This window comes from Drosophila virilis, chromosome 4 (assembly GCF_030788295.1).
Source record: "Drosophila virilis strain 15010-1051.87 chromosome 4, Dvir_AGI_RSII-ME, whole genome shotgun sequence".
NCBI lineage: Eukaryota > Metazoa > Arthropoda > Insecta > Diptera > Drosophilidae > Drosophila > Drosophila virilis.
The window spans coordinates 23,155,831-23,174,550 of NC_091546.1; the positions used below are offsets into that span (position 1 = coordinate 23,155,831).

At 36.9% G+C, this 18,720-nt stretch overlaps 2 protein-coding genes across 6 annotated transcripts in view; one reads left to right on the forward strand and one right to left on the reverse strand.

The window, feature by feature from the left end:
- Positions 1–18,720, reverse strand: part of nolo (no long nerve cord) — an 86,330-nt gene that overhangs the window by 60,622 nt on the left and 6,988 nt on the right. For all 5 annotated transcript variants that reach the window (XM_002051031.4, XM_032437681.2, XM_070209390.1 and 2 more), the window contains one exon: positions 10,505–10,594. In XM_002051031.4, coding sequence (XP_002051067.2) covers positions 10,505–10,558 — 54 coding nt within the window. In that variant the 5' untranslated portion in view covers positions 10,559–10,594. The remainder of the gene's footprint in view (positions 1–10,504; positions 10,595–18,720) is intronic.
- LOC6628783 (uncharacterized) lies at positions 14,302–16,305 on the forward strand. The gene is made up of 3 exons (XM_002051030.4): positions 14,302–14,579; positions 14,651–15,097; positions 15,575–16,305. The coding sequence occupies exons 2-3, from the start codon at positions 14,657–14,659 to the stop codon at positions 16,226–16,228; spliced, it is 1,095 nt and encodes a 364-aa protein (XP_002051066.2). The 5' UTR covers positions 14,302–14,579; positions 14,651–14,656; the 3' UTR covers positions 16,229–16,305.

An 18,720-nucleotide genomic window follows, 5' to 3' on the forward strand; every position in this document is an offset into this window, starting at 1 on the left:
GGTCTGACCCCCAACTTTGCATTGTAACTTGTGTGTGTGTGTGTATGTGTGTGTTTTTTTACGGTTTTAGCCCTGTTTGCTACCCTCAGTCGGTTTATGGTGCAACAAAGCTCGTTGGGTTAGGTTAGAGCAGCTGTTCTAGGTTGTAGCTAATGTCAAGATATTCTGCACGCACTTTATTGTGCTTTTTATGTGAAAAAGGGTACTTGTTAGCTGGCGAAAAGATACTTTATTTGAGTAATTAAACTCTTTAATAGGACCAATTGCTCTAAGGACCTAACTATTCCTAGCTAATCAAATTAAAGTGCTTAACAAATATATTGAAATGTAAATATTTCAGCAATTCGCCTTCAACTACATACGGTAAATAATTAAAGCACATTTTTGGGATTCACATAAGATTCGCAACTGTTTGCAAAATGTTGGGAGAGTAAACCTTTTGACATTGTACTATATAAAATATTGATCAACAAGCCATTATATATTAGACTATATTTTAAGCACAAATACTATTTTGTTATGTATAAATAATAATGATCATTTCTTTCCAATACCACAGGGTATTTACGCTCACTATAATAAATAAAAAAAAATAAACAAATAAAAACAAATAAGTTAATCACAGTCATGTAAATGGAAACATTTTAATGCAACTTATAATTTGAACATATCAACATCTTTTTGGTTTTTCCGAATATCTAAAACAAATTTTCAAAAATCATTAACTAAATAATATTACAAATTTACTATATTTTTCTAGCTCAACAGAAACTATCGACATTTGGTATTAACACCCTATATACAAATGTCGCCTTCCACTTTAAACTGCAAAACTCAAGAGCTCATTTAAAATATTTCTATGCATGACTCATGCATATTTAGTAGCCAAAAACAAACGGCCATAACCCCAGCCTGAACTTTATGTAGCTGAGAACAAAAAAAAAATGTATACATAAAGCAGCGCATATTTATTCGATGCCAAAAAGTTTGTCAATAAATATCATCGATAGCAAGCCAAAGGCGCAAGTAATCAATTGGCATGTGGTGGGTACCGCGAGGGATGCGGGCGTGAAAAACGAGAACATTGACTGACAATAACAAAGATGGGGCTAAAAGTCTTCACGAAAAAAAAATAAAAGTGGAGGAAAGCATGGGCTGTCGTGCTGCTTTGCATGTCCTGCAGTCATTAACTCAAAAATGGAATCGAAATGAAATTGAAATAAAATGCACGAATTTCACAGGATAGTTAAGGAAGGCAACAGAAACGGAGTCGATGGCAACATGAAGATAGCCAGACAAGTGCGATGAGACGAATTTCTGTCGCCCGATCGGCTCACATAGTCCAAGCGACCCCACGAATGGATTACAAAAGAGTGTTACAAATTCGAGTTCATAAAAAAAAAAGAAATGTAAGGGCAGGGGCAGTGGGGCAAAAAGAGAGAGCAGCATTTGTTGTTCTTGTATTTGGTACGTGCCATTTGGCCAAAGGACCAACATTTCAAGTGGCAACGGGCAACATGACGTGCTCCCAAACCAAACCAATGGAACTACAGGGTGGCGTACGAGCGGAAACACTTGGTGTGTTTTTTGGAGTTGGTGTGAGAGAGCACGTGAAATTAAGTTTTCATGTAGACTATTTGAATTTATTAATGGCTCGTTGAACAGTGAAATGCTTAAACTCTCTTGAAAATTCGCGATTAGCATCATCTGAAACGTTCGCTGGAATTTAAAATGTTTAAATTTAATAATTGATTTGTAGATGGCTTGAACACAATGTAGACTTGCGTTTCTATTAAGAAACAATTTAATTGTCAGCCTTTGAATTTAAATTCAACCTCTTTAAACGCGAATCACTCGAATACTTTTCGAAATTTACGTTATTCGCACTGGGATTCAAATATTGATTTAAAAGAGCATGAATTCATATATGAAAACCAAATATATCTTTGTTTTTTACATTTTTTATATTTTTATAATTATTTTTTTTTTATCTTACTCGTTTGCCTTCCCTCAACAACAAAGCCTTTCTATGCAATTTTCATGTAATGCGAAAAATATTGCACATTCTTTGCTATTGAAATTTGTTATCACGCTGCAACCTTCATTTAAAACTCCACTACAGTTATCTTTCTCTTAAAAAAAAACTATACTTTAGCATTTCAATCATCTTATGTTCGTGCTGTTCAATTTCTCTGTATTACACAAACCCACAGGAGAACCTACTAAAAGCTTAACTTCACACCAGCTCCCTTCTAGCATTAATCATCACAACAAATAGTACATCTTCGCTTGCTATGCCTTCGTCTTATTCATCATTCTTTTGAGTTCCTCGCACAACACTCACCGCAAAACATGTCAAGCACTCGTACGCCTAGGCCATTAACACGCCCTCAACTCAACAAAACAACCTAACAAACAACCGAGCAAACAAACAAACAAATATCGGGCCCAGACAGATAGACAGAGGTACAAGCACATAGATGGTAGGACAGATAGACAAATACGAGGATAAGCAAAGAAACCAAAAAAACAGGCGGCACACGCAAAACCTTGGTCGCAAAGTCAAATTGAAAATGGCAGCAGAACGAGGAGCCTGAAGAAAGTAACGGTATACGACAATGGGTAAGAAAAATATTTACTACACGTAACAATAAATCCACTCAAGAAATGGGTGAAGAAATACTAGCGAAGCGCACACAAAACGCACAAAAAAAAAAACTAAGCAACAACAACAATAAGCTTGAGGGCAAAAGGGAAATTTTTCTAGTCGGACCTGCCCCATTTACAACAAAAGGCTTTCATGTCCTTCATTGCCGACGAAAATCCAACGGCACGCAAGGCAACCATTTTTTATACATGAAGTGTAACACACACTTCGACAAATTGATACCAAGATTAAATCTTGACGACATGAATGGGCAAAAAAAAAAAAACCATACATATATTTATATATATGAATAAATATATGATTATGACTGGAAAAAGTCAACTAGCTGGGAATTTATATTTCATTTTATTTTTTTTTCATTTTTTGTTGTAATTTAATTTTACATTAATTATGAAGGCACTGTGCAGGTGCTCTGGTTCACAGCCAGAACTAATTAGTGTAGCCCTCCCTCAGTCGAATAGAAATAATCCAGCAGCAGTGGCCGAAACGAGACAGTTACCATTTTCAGCTGCCAAGTTGGCTGTTCGCCATTTTCTAATTTCAATTTGTCGTTGCGGCTGCTCAGTTTTTCAGCTTTTTTTTTTTGGTTTTTGTATTATTTTTTTTTTTTTTTTTTTGGGTTTACCATTGACGACCCGCACAAATGACGACGCCCAATGTCCATTGACATCGCTTTGTGGTCGACAGAATTGCCAACGTTGTCGCTGCTCAACATTAAAATTAATTACCACAAATGGACAAGTCTCATTACAGCGCGTTTCTTTTTGGCGTGCTATGTACACACATAAGCAAAAATATATACAATATATACATATATATAGATGTACATACATATATTGTAGCCCTAACTACTATTGTTGTTGCCAGGCTATTAGATGACTGTTCTCCCCACTGTGACTGGCACTCGAATGAGAATAAGAACTATTCACAAAAGTTGCAAAAGTAAATCATTAATTTTTTCTTGTGGAATGACCTACATGCAACTTTGTGAGGCATGTGAGCATGCTGGGAGATGTGCTGTGTGGACAAAGGAAAATGGACATGGACATGGAACTCTGAAGCGTTTTATGTTAAAAGAGTTTTTCTATAGAAAATGTTTGACAATATATGCACAAAAATGTAGTTATCAAAATAGTTGCTTTTATTATAAGTTGGTTTCTTTTAATTTTGTTTAAAAAATATCACAGATCATATAATATTATTTTTATCCCTTTCATTTATTTGTAGGACTCTGCAGGAGTCACATCAATTATTATGTTGATTCTTAACAAGCAAGCACATTTATGTGCGGAGGGGCAAATAGAAAAACAGACAGACAGAATATGGCTATATCGTCTCGATTGTTAATACAGATCAATAATATGTATACTAAATGGGGCGGCTGCTATGCTTCGAGACACAAGATGGAAACAAAAATATTCAACGATTTAGAGAAAAGATTGATTCACCAACTAAACTAGTCTTAAATATTTGTTTGTTAACTATATTTTGAATCAGTGTAATAAGTTTTATGACCAATGCAATTCTTTCGCCTTTCCTGACTCTTTCCATAAAAGCAATACTTTTTCCCATTATTCTTTAATTATTAATTAGTCTAAGCATCAGCCTGTTAACCATTTCGTGGAAAAACTGCATTCAATTCGGCTTAAGAAATGTAACTTACTCTATCCCGAACTATTAATAGTTTCTTAATTGCATTAAGAACCAGCTTCTAAGAGTCCTAGCAAATGTCTTGAACTAATAAGACCAATTTTTTTTTTTAGCGCATTGGTCACTGAGACCCATTGAATGCATTGTTGCGAACGTCGCCGTTGCCAACTAGCCCCACCCGCCCCAAGCAAACAGTTCAACATCCCTCATTACATCCAACCCAACATGCCCCAAAACTCCAACCCCGCTTCCACATACCCCCTAAACAATGCCACAGTTGCAAGACCGCGTCACTTTAGTATTGCCTTTGCCATTGTATTGGTGTGCGAGTATGTGTGACTGTTGTGGAAAAGAGCCGGCAACAAACAAACTGAACACAGCTGTAAATGAACGAAAGAAGTGAACCCAAAGAGTGTAGAACAGAATTGAGAACAGTCCAGAACTGTGGGGAACAGAAACTAAACTCAAACTGAATGAAATGAATGAATAAAAGAATGCAAGTGTAGTGTGGCATAAAGCAAAGTCAGCTAAGAAAAATATGAAGAAATAAATATGGTCTAGTCGTGAATGCATGACTAGGGAATATCCTGTACTCACATACGTACATGTGCACGTTAATACACATATGCATAACAGCTGATTTCAAAATATCATAAGGCTTATAGTAAGAAAGGCTTGGTCTCATTTAAAGACCAAGACCTATATTTTATATGGACACAATTATATTCCAATATATATTATATCGCTTTTGTAGAAATATTTTACGCATTTCTTAGCTCATGTACTTTATATGGTGTGGCTGATAACACCCGTTTGCCGAGTACGGGGTATAATAAGAAAAACCAACTGCAGAATCATGAAATATTTCGTACATTAGCAATTGTTTCGCTGCTGCGAGTGTATGCGCCTCCATATGTGTGTGTGTGTGTGTGTGTGCGTGTGTATGTGTGTGTTAAGTTGACCCTAACTAAAGCCATTCCTCCATTCTCTCGCCCACGCCCCCTCTTCAGCTGCCTCTTAACGTGCCAATAATAGTTGAGTTTGGCTTTGTTACAAGTCCAGGGGAAAGAAACCTATATATATATATATATATATATACATACCTATGCTCGTATTCTATGGGTAATACAACAATCTAACAAACTGAGTTCAGTTTATGCTTTTCTGGTTTGGTTTTGCTAGCTGCTCTCATTTTGGCTTTATTCATTCAGCGCGCTTTTCTTTTGGCAATTACTCAAAGTTTTTGTGCACCGGTCAAATGATTTCAAAGGCAACAGAAACAGAATAACAGCAACAACAAAAATAAACTAAGTTATGCATTTCAATTTCAGCTACAATTGCGAAAATTAATTTATCATTTTGTTAAATTCAAGTTGAAATGTGCTCTTTGCGGTTGAATTTGCTCAGTTTGTTTGGGGTTGAGTTTTTGGTTTTGCTCAGTTATTGAATTGTGGCCGAGATTTGTTGGCAAATCAGAACCTGGGTAATTGGTTTAAATCAATTATATTGCACTTCACAGGAAATGCAAAGAGACAATGATCAATTACAACACTACATAAATTGTACGCTGTGTTTCCTTAGAGCAATCATTTTGATATTCTATGGCATTAAGGAGGGTTTAAAAGAGCAATAAATAAGGTTGGGGAAAGAACAAAATGGGCAGAGGCACACATTTTTCTCAGAAAGCTGTAAGAACAGAATGAAATAATTAAATTAAAATACATTTCTAATTCAACAACGTAATTGTTTGCTGAAAACCATTTTCCGCATTATGCTTGTATATTTTATCACAACTCTAACTGACATATATTATGATAGAGGCTTCAACATATATGCCTTTATCATAATCTTGCTCTAATACCTTCTTGTTTTTTCCCACACTTTTAAACGAAAATCTCATACAATCAACTTTTATGGCAGACCGCTTAAAATGTTCTGTCACACGTCTACGCAAAACAAGCGCAAGTTTTTAACATTTGTTCACGCGTGCCCACTTAAATATGCAACAATTTCCGCATAATTTCGTGCACTCCCTAGGCTAAAGGCTCCAGGACACCAAGGCGGCTATCCACACATGCATATGTATTAACACACACCCACAAACACACACGAATACACGCAAGCACAACTATTCGCACTCGTATATGTGTACGGCTAATCACATGACTGACTAACACGAACTATCTATGGCAGGTGGGTGTGCGTGTGTGCACGGCATGTGTGTCTGTGAGTGAGTGTATGTGTGTGTGTGTGCAAGTGTATTTGTGAAGTTGACGCTGAGCCTATGGCCAAGCAATTATTACGCACCAACAAGCACGCACACACCCACACCTACGCACACCCACACATAGAGAGAGAACTGAACAAACCGACAGAACACACATTTGGTGGCCAGTGTGTTGGACAGGACCTGCGGCATGTGCGGGTCCTGCCCCGACGTTGATTAATACGAAGCAATTTGCAGTCCGTGAGATGGCGATAGCGATGCGTGAAACTGTCATGCGATTTTCGTATGACTCTCAACTGTTGAGCCATGGACAACATTTTGATGACCCATATTCGTATGTCAGACGCAAATGGTTGCCACCAAATGCTGGCTCAACAGTTCGAATGATTTCCCCCAATTTCTAAATATGATAGAGCTGTGATTAACTAACTCAAGTCTGTGAACGACACGAATTTACCCATTTATTAAGTTGATTATAATGCTCAGCTAATTATTTATTATCAAAATGTATTTACTCGTTTCTCTTTCTTTCAATGTGGCTTTTTAAAAGAAATGAAAAACAAACAAAGCTACTGAATTCTCTTCATTTTCCCACATTTTTTTTTATTACAAAACAAAGATTGTCAAATATTTCAATATATATTTTGATTTAAATTTCGTTAGCATATCACAAATAACACTGGAATATTTCAATTATGATTGAAAATATCTATAATGTAGCATATATGGTAGTAAAAATGTATTTTCATAACAATGCTTAAAATTTGTTCCTTATTACAGGACATTTTTTTAAATACATTTTAATTACATATTTTTTGATTTCTGCGAATGATATGAAATATTCTTCCACACACAATTTCTGATTAAAAAGCACAAATATTTCTTTTTTTTTAGCTATTATTAATTATAACCTAGGTATTATTTTACCTGTTACCAGAGACATCAATTTTGTTCGAAAGGTACACACATAAATTAAAAAATCAAAACAAATTCGCTGCTTCGCATTTCCATTCCCATTATCAAACGCCATTGTGTTTTCCAGCTAGAGGACAAAAAACCCAAATGGTAAACCTCACAATTTGACTTTTGCAGTCATTTCCCATTCCAATAGCAATCCTCGATAACACCACACAGTAGCTCTGGGAAGCAAGGCCAAAGGCAACACATGCATAAATTATTTGCGCAAATAAAAAGCAAGAACACAGTTCAGTTTACCCTACGCCACACAGCACACACACCATCAACCGCCTCTTGGCTCTTCCCACCTCACACATGCCCACAAATATTTTAAAACAATTAAACAATCTTTTTTCACGTTGGTAGATTCGCAAAAAAGTGGAGCATTTATTTAAAAGCTACTGCATAAAGTTCAAAAGCGAAAACCAACTCAAAAAAAAATGCAGTTTAAATATGCCAGCCACTATAAAGCGGGCTCGGGGAGGAAACCCCGATCGGGGGATGGGGTACAACAAATGCTCACATATTTTATGAACTGCTAAAAACAGTTGAAAATCCAACTAAATTTGGTCAACCAAAATCGAACGAAATAGTTTCAGAGCCAAATAAGGTCAAACGCATTGCAAATCTCTCAATTTTAGAGCTCCATTAAATATCAATAGAACATTTTAATGCTCTTAAATATATAATTTCAAGTTTCAAAAAAGTCGTCACTGACTTCAATAGCTAAGAGTAAATCGTAAAAAAAAAATAGTATTTATGTGTACAATTAACTCTGGATTGGAGTGCGGGCTTTTATTAAATCCTTTCAGTTGCTTTGTAAATGTTTAGCACAAAACATTTTGCAAAATAATCCGCAATAAAGTATTTTAAAGAAGAAAGGAAAATTTTCAAGCGTAAGGACAAATGTAACAAATATTTTCCCTTATCACGAAGAACAGGAAAATATTCAATCTATAGTGTGGAAAATAGGCGATAAGCCGGGATAAACCAAAAATGATAAAGAAAGAGAATGTATTCAATTATTTAATAAATTACATAAGCTGAAATTCTTTGTTGCAGCTAAGCAAAATGCAATCAATCTTCCTCTTGTTATAATAATTGTAGCCGTTTATTTGACATGGGTACTATAAGAAGAATATCATCAGATATGCTTGAGCAACATAGTCATAATTATGATCGAACCTAAAGAGACATATTGTGTGTATCTTTTCCCTGTTATCTTTCAATGCCTTGCTCAGTTTGTAACGAAATTACAATACCCGTTGTCAGGGGCATAATAACCATTCAAATTGTCGAACTACAATTGAATAGACTACCCAAAATACATACACACATATTTAGATATATATGTATGTGGCTATATGTATGCAATATCCCAAATGAGCTCAGAAAATTTGAGGATATGCCATAACTTGCCTTAACATTACTTATTAACATATCGAAACCATTTCGAGGAGCCCAGAATAAACGTTACAGCGGGCAATACATAAAACACAGCACACACATACTCCTCTCTCTCTCTCTTACCCTCTCTCTCTCTCGCCCGCCGCTGTAGACAATGTCATTTACATAACATCGAATCGTAACGTAACGCATCGAAGGCAGGCAAGCAAAAATGCGTATAAGGCTTAACATTAAATATTTATAAATATTACGTATACGTAATCGAATTGATTGATTTTGCGATTTCACGCAAGCCGAAACAAATGCAGACAGGAAAACGTACAAACAGAGAAAGAGTCGAAAATGATGAGAATGTGGTTGTTCAAACAGGCTAGTTGCCAGCCAACCACCAAGGAAACAAACTGGACCTGACCTGTCCAGCTCAGGCAGTCAGTCAACCAAACTGTGGGTAATTTGAAACGAACTAAAGCTAAAAGAGGTTGCAAGATGCGACGGGTTGAGGGGTCGTTGCTCTGGGGATTATGGGTAGCGGGGCAGAGGGGTGCGGCAGGACAGAGCAGAGCGTCTTAAGTGATTTCTAACTGGGGGGCCGTACAAGTCAGCAGCCAGATAAAATACATTATGGTAATGTGCGCACAGTAACAAGTTGTATGGCCGCTGCCACGCCCATACATTAAGGAAGCACACAAAAACACACACAAAGAGCAGTTTACAAGCCACATGGCCTAATCCTTTTGGCCCCCTTTACCACAGTAAGCCAATGACCAGCAAAATACATTGAACTCGTAGTCAGGGTAAGATTTAGGATTTGAATTGGGATTGGGGTTACCAAACTGGTGTCCGGATCTGTTTCTGCTTCATTGGCGCTATAAAATGCCAACGGGTTGCCAAAGCCGACAAAAAGTGCCCGAAATCACAAAGCGGCACGTGTTGCTATTCGACTTTGAGTCTGGAGCATTCCCACACCCGCCCCTTCATAGTCAAGGCAACCAGTCAAAGGCCAAAAAAAAAGAAAGAAGGGTTCACACCCACAATACCGCCCACCTTGCTCTGTCGTCTAAATTATTGGTAATTTGATGTTTTATTACATTTTTTTGAAAATTTAATGCGTGTCCCTTTTTGTATGAGCTGCTTTAAAATTTATGAATTTGCGTCAGCTATAGGAGAAGGGTTGGACTTCTGACGGCCACGTTATTACTGTGGTTCATAATTGTCACACAATTTTTGAGGCAACTGACTTTTACGATTATTCGACCACATTTAAGTTGCAGTTAGGGTCAGGCAAATGGTTACTGCAGGGAAATCATGCTTAAATTTTAGACCGCAATATTAATATACGAAGAAATATCAAAGGGCAATGCAGCGTTAATAATCTAACTCCTGTTAAAGGTTAAGTAGTAATTGTGGTACATTTATATATTACAAGGCATTATCTTAACACCTATATAGATATAGAAACAGGATCTTACAAGCAGCATTAAAAGAAGAGCAAATTATCAAGACTGAAATTTAAGCAACTTAGAAAACTGGCTTAAAGTTTCTAAGAATATATGTTTACAATCAATTAGAAGCAAAAGAATTGATGCATTACTTACCACGAGCAAAACTGCCCGAATTTGTTTAGTCTTCCAATAAATTTGCGCTGGCATTTTTATCTGTATTTTCTGGTAATCATGGTTTCCATGCTGCAATAGAGAATAGAAAGTACTTAAATCAAATATCAAATCAACCTATTAAATAGTTGGTCCAAATACTAATTGGCACCTAAAGTCTGAGACATAGAAACCATTCGACTTAGTGTAAATAAACACATAATCAACAAATGCAAGCAAACAAATACACACACACACACACTCACGTACGTACACAAGCTCAATAAGAACTTAAATCAATAGAACCTGGCATTTGTTTAAGGAATTGGCCTTTTGCATAATTAAGCAAAATATTGTTAAATCTTTGCGTATGCGACGATTAATGAAGGCAACAACAAAAGCACCAGCTGAGCGACTGACAAGAAATATGACCAGGGTGAACAGGGGGAACAGGGCAGTGGGACGGGGAGGGGTGCGTCTTTGGAGCGTCCCCTTTGCGTAAACAAAAGCGACAGTGAGCGTAATAAATACGTTTACGGCTCTGAGACATTTGTCATTCAAATTAAGTACAAACGACATTACTCATTTCTTCGATGCTTCCGCCCCTTCATAGGCAGCACGAGTAGGCGTGGCACTTGAGAGCAAATTTCACAAATTATCCTGGCTAACAGTATTTGCTGTTATTTAGCTTCTTTTATTTTTGAGAAGAACAAAATTTAATTTAGATTTATGCACGTTAATTTCGTTTCGGTTGATTTTCCAAGGCAACAGCCTTTCCTGACTGCCTGCTGTTTATTTTGAATTCATTTTATTTTACAGTCAAGTAATTTGTTTGGCCCGAAAGGGGCGGCAGAGTTATTTAATGTACTTTTAAATATACGCACGTAATTGTAGCCTGTAGTCAGAATGGTGACAACAAAGGGTATGACAAATTTTGCAAGGGTTTGAAACCAGAGAATAAATGAAATATGAGCCTATAAAACAGTTGCACATGAGGATTTTCAAAAGTTGATATATGTATCGATTTTCATAAATCATTAAATAGAAAAATTAATATTTTTCACTTCGCTTGGCGATACTTATCGATTAGATATTTATAAACTTAAAGCATTTATATTAATTGCAATATTCATACAAATACTGCGCATTTATTTAGATAGACCGTAAGTCTTATACTCTTATATTGTTGTTAATAATATGTTTATGATAGTATTTCTTGATTCGGCTAACTTGTATATTGCTGAATGAAATATATTACAAAAATAAACGTTATTGAATAAATTTATTATTGTAGCTGAGTTTCTGGCAGTGAAGTACTTCTAGAGTGTATTGTCTATTAAACTTAAACGTAATGCTGTAAAGTACTTGTAAGAGTTTTAATCAAACAGCAATAATTATTCCACAAACTTTATGCAATAAACTCGTGTTTAACATTGATTATAAAACTCAAAACATTATTTTACATAAGGCAAGTTTTTTTTTCTCCCTGCAACGATTCAATTAATCGTCATAATTTATGGAGGTGGCACCGAGATATGTTGCCTTTATCAATCCTATACCATTTGAATGCACACCAGGGAACACTTAAGGTCGCCGAGCACGTACCACAAATTGGAAAATGCTAAAAATACATGGCGCAAAATAGTTTTCACCAACCAAGGGAATATTGGAGAAATGGTTCACATCTATTGCAATGGTATTAAAACTTTTTCATGTTAAACATTGCCATTCATCATGTTATTCTCGAACACACACACACACATTTCTTTTGCCCCCTTGCGCTGTAAAAGCTGCATTTAATAGGTGAAACATTTTGTGTGGTAATTATGAGCAGATAGCCGTGAAAAATATCTAACTGAATGGCAATTCTTCAGCAAATGTGTCCCCATCCTCAACATTCCCCCTTGTTTTCGGTTTGCCAGTATTGGAATGCGCTCTGACAGACGCTGCGGTGTTGCGGTGTTGTCAACACTTGCGACCTCTAGAAGACCCCAAATAAAAAATCAAAAATATTACTTCAAATATTACATGGGAGGTCATAAATAAAACGTTCGTTTGCGCCTCAACCAACGGCTGCAAAATGTGGGTGTTTCCGTGTTAAAGCTCGCAGGTGATTTTATGTGGTTTTTATGTTTGTGCTGTGTGTGTGTGTGTGTGCGCTGCGTGTGTGGCTGCTGCTCTTGTTGTTGTTAAATTTTGTAGCTAAAATGTAATGTAATTAGTTGGCACAACCAAATACATAATGAGTACAATTTAAAGATCTATCGTGGTTCGCCAAGATTTAAGCTTGTGGCATCCAATACTTTGAGTACTTTACAGCAAGCACCCAAAAGTACTTATTACTTTGATGTGCGCATAAAATGCAACTATAATTGGGACTTTTCTTTAATCCATAAATAATTGCATTGAGTTTTCTGACACGTGTTTCAATTTATTTTCCTTGGCTTCAATCGTATCGCTATTACGTCTTATGTAATCCAATATTGTAAAGATTTTTAAAAAAGTCTGATTAAATTTACCCTATGGTTATTTGCATAACGTTACGCAATTAATTAAATAATTAAAAACTGATTTCGTATTCTCTGGTTTCAAACAGCAACGGAAATCAGACAGACAACTCAACCAGACAAAAGGGAGACAAGTAAAGAACGCTTGAAATAAATTAACTATGCTCTTGTTTTTAATACTCTTACAGAGGATGCCAACAGTTCATCGTGAAATGTCTTACGATTTGTAGAAAGCGCAATTGAATATAAAAGCATATTTATATATTTCTATGTAACTTCATACTTGATAAATATCGATTTTACACCAAGACTATGTAGGTGTGTCCTTTTTTCTATATGTTGCTTTATTATTAAAACCTTATATAATAATCGATACTTATCGATACATATTTTATCTATTAACAACTTTTCCGATAACATCCCATCGATAAACATTAACAAAACAGAAATATTTGTTTCTTTGCAGAGATTAGATTACCGATTAAGTTATTTAAGAATTAATTTTCTTTATAGTTGCCTTAACTTTCGTTACCTGTTTGTGATTATTTCTATATGTGCGTATAAAATTGGGTTCAAAGACAGATTGAAGAGGAATAAGGCGTTTCGCCCATATATATCTAATAGTGAGTGCATTGAGTCTTCGGCATTCCCCGAAAAGCCAAATGTTCTCTTTTATTGTTCCCTTTATTCGTTCACCTCATTCCCTTTGTCATTGTCATTGGTGTTGTGCTTGTTGTTGTCCATTTGGTTGTTGCTGTTGTTGTTGTTGTTCCTGCTGCTGCTGCTGCTGCTGCAAATGTTGCGCATTGAACTTTTAATTAGTAAAATGTGACGTCTGCTTAAGCGAGCAACCCCACGCCAGCTGAAAGGTAAGCCGTGTAAGGTGCCAGGTGTTGGGAGGATGGGTTCAGTTCGACGCAAAGCAAATGACAACAAAATGAAATTCATTTCTATGCACAGATTGTTTGCCTTTGCAGGTGGGCGGGCGTGCCATTGCATAACATTTTGTTTGTTTATGTTTCGGGGCTTTTATGATGTCGACGTCGACGTCGACGACGACAAGTTCATAAATTATGAACAATTAAAATGTAGCCCGGGAATTGCTTGGGGCAAGGTAAACGCGCTCGCAGTTAATTTGGGGTTCCTGCACGCTACTCAGCTAGGTTCATCAAAAATGTTTGCATATGTCACAAACAAGGGGTCCATACATTTAAAACGAGCTACAGTGAAGCCACGCAACCGGTGGCTTTGCCTAGCCTGTCATGTGTTGTCTACTGCTTCAATTTATAGTTAACAGTCCCCAGTTGATGTACATAAATAAAAAATAAAAGCAAAAAAAAAAAATTATAAGTTACAATCAAACCTATGTATAATCTACCGATAACAGCGCCCCAGCCGCCAAAAGGGGCCATTCCGGGTTTGAAGAATTTTGGCCCGAATTTAACCCATCCTCTGCTCACGCAGGCGCCCTTCAAGCCCCATTAGCAAGTATTTCGACCAAATGTCATAAAGTTCTAAGGTAAACCAAAATTCTAAGGCGTTAATATTGGGCTGCAGTTCACAAATCTAAAGTAAGTAATGCCCGCGCTATAATCTGAAAATATCATTATTAATCTTTGGTTTTACCATTATCCACCTCCAGTTTACCATGTGGCAGCCAGACATTCCCAGTTGGTGTTATTATAATTCCATGTCGATGCCTGATCCCAATGCACAATTCGTGAATACACTCTATCCACAGCAACAGCAGCAGCAAGCATTTGTGTCACCAGGATCTTCCAGGCAACCAACTTATGCCTATGCGCCCCAATTGCAGCCAACACAGCCGAGACCTACATCCCATTATTATGGCCTGTCGCAGACGCAGCCCGTTAACAATTTCTTAAATTCCTACAACTCGTTCAACTCCACCAACACGGCCCAGATGCAGGCACAGGCTGTATCCTTGGCTCGGGCTCAGCAGCAGGCCTGGATTGATTATCCGGCACAGAAGCCTCCGCAGAGCTTCAACTATTGGTATCAGAACCAGGAAAATTTAAGTATCTTGGCACCGCAGTCCTTTTGTGAGACTAAACCAATTATAAGTCTGGTGAGAAAATTAGAATATTTTGATGCACTACAGTACAGTTTAGAATATATAGAGTATTATCTGATTTAGCTTCCAGGGCAAAACATGTTTTAATCAGGTCTGCCAACCCAACAATATCTGTCGCTCATGAGCCCCATTAATTAATTAAGCACTTTAATTTCTAATTGACCGCTTTACGGTTTATAACATATATACGTCGTTGACTGTCATTTACCAAATATGATTAGATAAATCTGTTGGTTAAGGCCCAAGATATTAAAGCTTTACGCTTTAAAAGTTCCTTATTTTCTTTAGAATATGTGCATTACTTAATCAAAATATTTCTAACATTTAATTCAATTAATAAGTCGGTAACGCAAATCAATTTAGTCAAGCATTTCTTTTTTCTCGCAATATAAAAAAGATGCAGAGTTTATGCAATTAGTAGCTATTGCAAATGTTTCAAAAATATTTAATTAATTTCATTTTCAAATGCAGGAGGATGGGTCCCTAGCATGCCAGCAGCAAGGATCGCATTCAAGCGCCCTCTCATGCTATCCAGCTGGCAATCGGCAAGGAATTCAATATTTTTCGCATCACAGCAGCGGAAGTCTCAATCGTATTGATAGCGTCTCCAGCTTTAAGAACCAACAGGGCCTGCGCATTCGCAATTCTGAACAGGATTTAGTCGAGTATCGTCGCATAGCCGCACGCAAGCTGAAATCAGTCGAAAAACAAGAAGTGTCTGGGCTGCGGGCTCCGCAGGAACTGCAAATTAGGGAGATCGAACAGAAGTGTAGCCTGGTGAATGAGAACTATCAAGTGGAGATCAGGCCGAAAGCGCCGCTGGCACAAAATGTAGTTGTCGAAGGGCCGCTGGAAAGCAGAGACAATGGTTTCTTCAAAAAACTTGGACTGTTTAAGGAGCCGCTTTTGCGTAGACAACAGAAACCCGCACAGCTACACACAAACTCGAATTGCTGTGATCAGAATTGCGATCCGAGCAGCTCACAGGCTGCAATTGAACGTCCACGCAAGAAACGAAACTTTTGGAAACGCCTCTTTGGCGGCATGCATTATCCCTCGAATGTCGATTTACGTGTCCTTATGGAGCAGGATCAGCTCGAGGCGATAGAATTCGGCAAACGGTAGAAAAATACACAGACTCAATATCAGCTTCCGATATATGTAATATTCTTTTCATAATATAAAAAAAAAATACTCCACTCAACTAAGCGTAAGGGTTTTCATTTATTTTATTTTATTATAATTAATTCTAGTACATCGGAAACTCTCTAGTTATGGATATATCCTGATTCATAATGGCTGTCCGCCTAAGAGGAGTGCCCGTAAGGAGAGTTTTCGGTATATCTCCAACACTCAAGACACATCTAATGATGAGTTAATCCATTAAAAATAAGTTAAATATGTCACGTGTGAGGTCTCGTTGCCAACAAGTTTTTTTCCACGAAAAACTAGATAAATTCCAACTTATGCAGAACTGACACCACGGATTAGCCTTTAACCCACCGCAGCGATCAACCACTGTGACAGCGGTTTCAATTTGTGTCGCAAGCGTTAACGGCGGCTCATTAAACAGCCATCAGCGCTTATTAATTTTGACATTTCGATGGCCATATATCATTATCCGGCTGGCAAGCCATCAGCGGCTCGCCAGCATCCACCGCACAGCATTTGGCAGGCAGACAAATTCCAAAAACAAAATCCAAAAAAAAAATAACCAAAAATAATTGCGCAGTTAACACGCTAATCAGCTCGTTACCAACTCTTTGATTTCAAACTGATTGACGACCATGCCCAGTTTTATGGCACGAAACCAGCAGAAAATACTTTTGAATAGTTTTCCCGCAGGTTTGGGAGAAAAACAAACACGCTGCGAGGGCGGCACAAACAAAATTTGAGTTCAAAAATATTTGGTTTAAATGTTTGTAAAATGTTGTTGGTAAACCTCTGTTGCAGTTGGCTAATAAGCTTAATCAACTGCTTAACCAAAAGCCAACATATACTACAATATTTTTTATAGAATAAAGAAATAATGTTCCTTAGAAATGCTTTTTTTATTTTCAAGCAATTCTATGCTATATTTCTTTCAATGCAATAAACATTAAAAACAAAAGACAATTTTAAATTTATAGCTTTCTTTTTTTATTGTAATTGAAATAAAATTTTCAAAAATGTTGGGAAGTTTACTAATTGATCATAATGTGAAGATTTCCTAAAACGAACAGCTAATAGCTAATCCTTCTCCTTCACACATAATTGTTTTAATTTACAGAATTCGTATGACAATAAAGTTGCTGTCGAACTAGAGAGCTTAGTTTAGTGTGCCAATAAAAGTTATCTGTTCTATTAAACTCATGCTTTTCCCAAACAAATTGCAATATATTTGAGTTATTTTAAAAGCTTTTATTCCTTAAACTATAAATATCTTCCATTGTACGGCAACTATCGAGTGTATTGTTAATATGATGGCTATTTTAAGTTGCACTTCAAAATCTTTGAACGCCCCTCTCGTTCAATGCGCTGCTCATTAACATTTCAATAAATTGTTGTAAGTCTTATTGCAGGGGCGTGGCAACAGTGTTTGCCTCTCATTAGTAACGGCTCAGAGCAGAAGGTGCAACAACTGCGACACGGTCAGCGAAAAATGCAACGCTCCATTGGGCCGCAAGCACAGGTAGACAGAGCTAGAGACTGAGACATACCCAATCTAGTTATAATACACCCATAATACTTAGTCATAAAAGTGCATACGCTTTTGGTGTTATTCGTTAACGAGTAGCAGTCGAAAATCCCATAAATGAGGTAGACACGAAACTTGTGGCCCTGTTATGACTTCTTCTGGCAAACATGACGTCAAATCGAATTTGCAGTCATCTTTTATAAATGGAGAAAAATACCAGAAACTGTGGGTTTCCATTGCCCATGCCCAAGTCTCAACCACGTTGTCTGCTGACAGCCTCAGCGAGCAATAAGTTTCAAATGGAGCCGACGACGACGTCCAAGTTGTCGCTCATGTCAACGCAAAGAGCGATGAGCTCTGCCTGAAGTTGGCAGGGTAAAAGTGATGACAAGGGGGAAGCTGCAGGTAACAGAGGGGGGGCTGCAAGATGCTGTGGCACTGAGATGGTGAGACGCAAACCAATGCATTGCCGTCATCATCGTTGCAAAACGTTTCGATTTCATCGAATATCATTGAAGTATTTCGGCATGCACTGAGAGAAATCAGTGGAGTGTGCTAAAAATTGTGATGCTACAATGCATTTGAGGAATCTATGAATATTAAATGTTTGGAATATCTATTCAAATGAATCAAATATGAAAAATATGCTTTGGAATTTACGTATCGTAGAATTACATAATCAAATTTATGTCTGACAAATTTGAACTTTTGGGCAAAAGAAAAAAGAACTACAAACAATTACATAATTGTTATAAAAATGTCAGAGCTGCTTTAATTTAATTTAGAAATAGCACATTCTATTTATTTCTAGTTAGTTTTTCAACATTTTTAAGCAACTGAATAGAACCAAAAAAAATATAAAAATCTGCACTTCGGTTAAATATCTTTTGTAACCAAGGAGATTCTAAAAAGCTGCGCAATATTTGTACAATAAATGCGT

Excerpts from the sequence above, each read along its gene's own strand:
- LOC6628783 (XM_002051030.4), top strand. The coding sequence starts at position 14,657 with ATGTGGCAGCCAGACATTCCCAGTTGGTGTTATTATAATTCCATGTCG. Across the intron at positions 15,098-15,574 it reads CTAAACCAATTATAAGTCTG|GAGGATGGGTCCCTAGCATG; the intron begins GTGAGAAAATTA and ends TTTCAAATGCAG.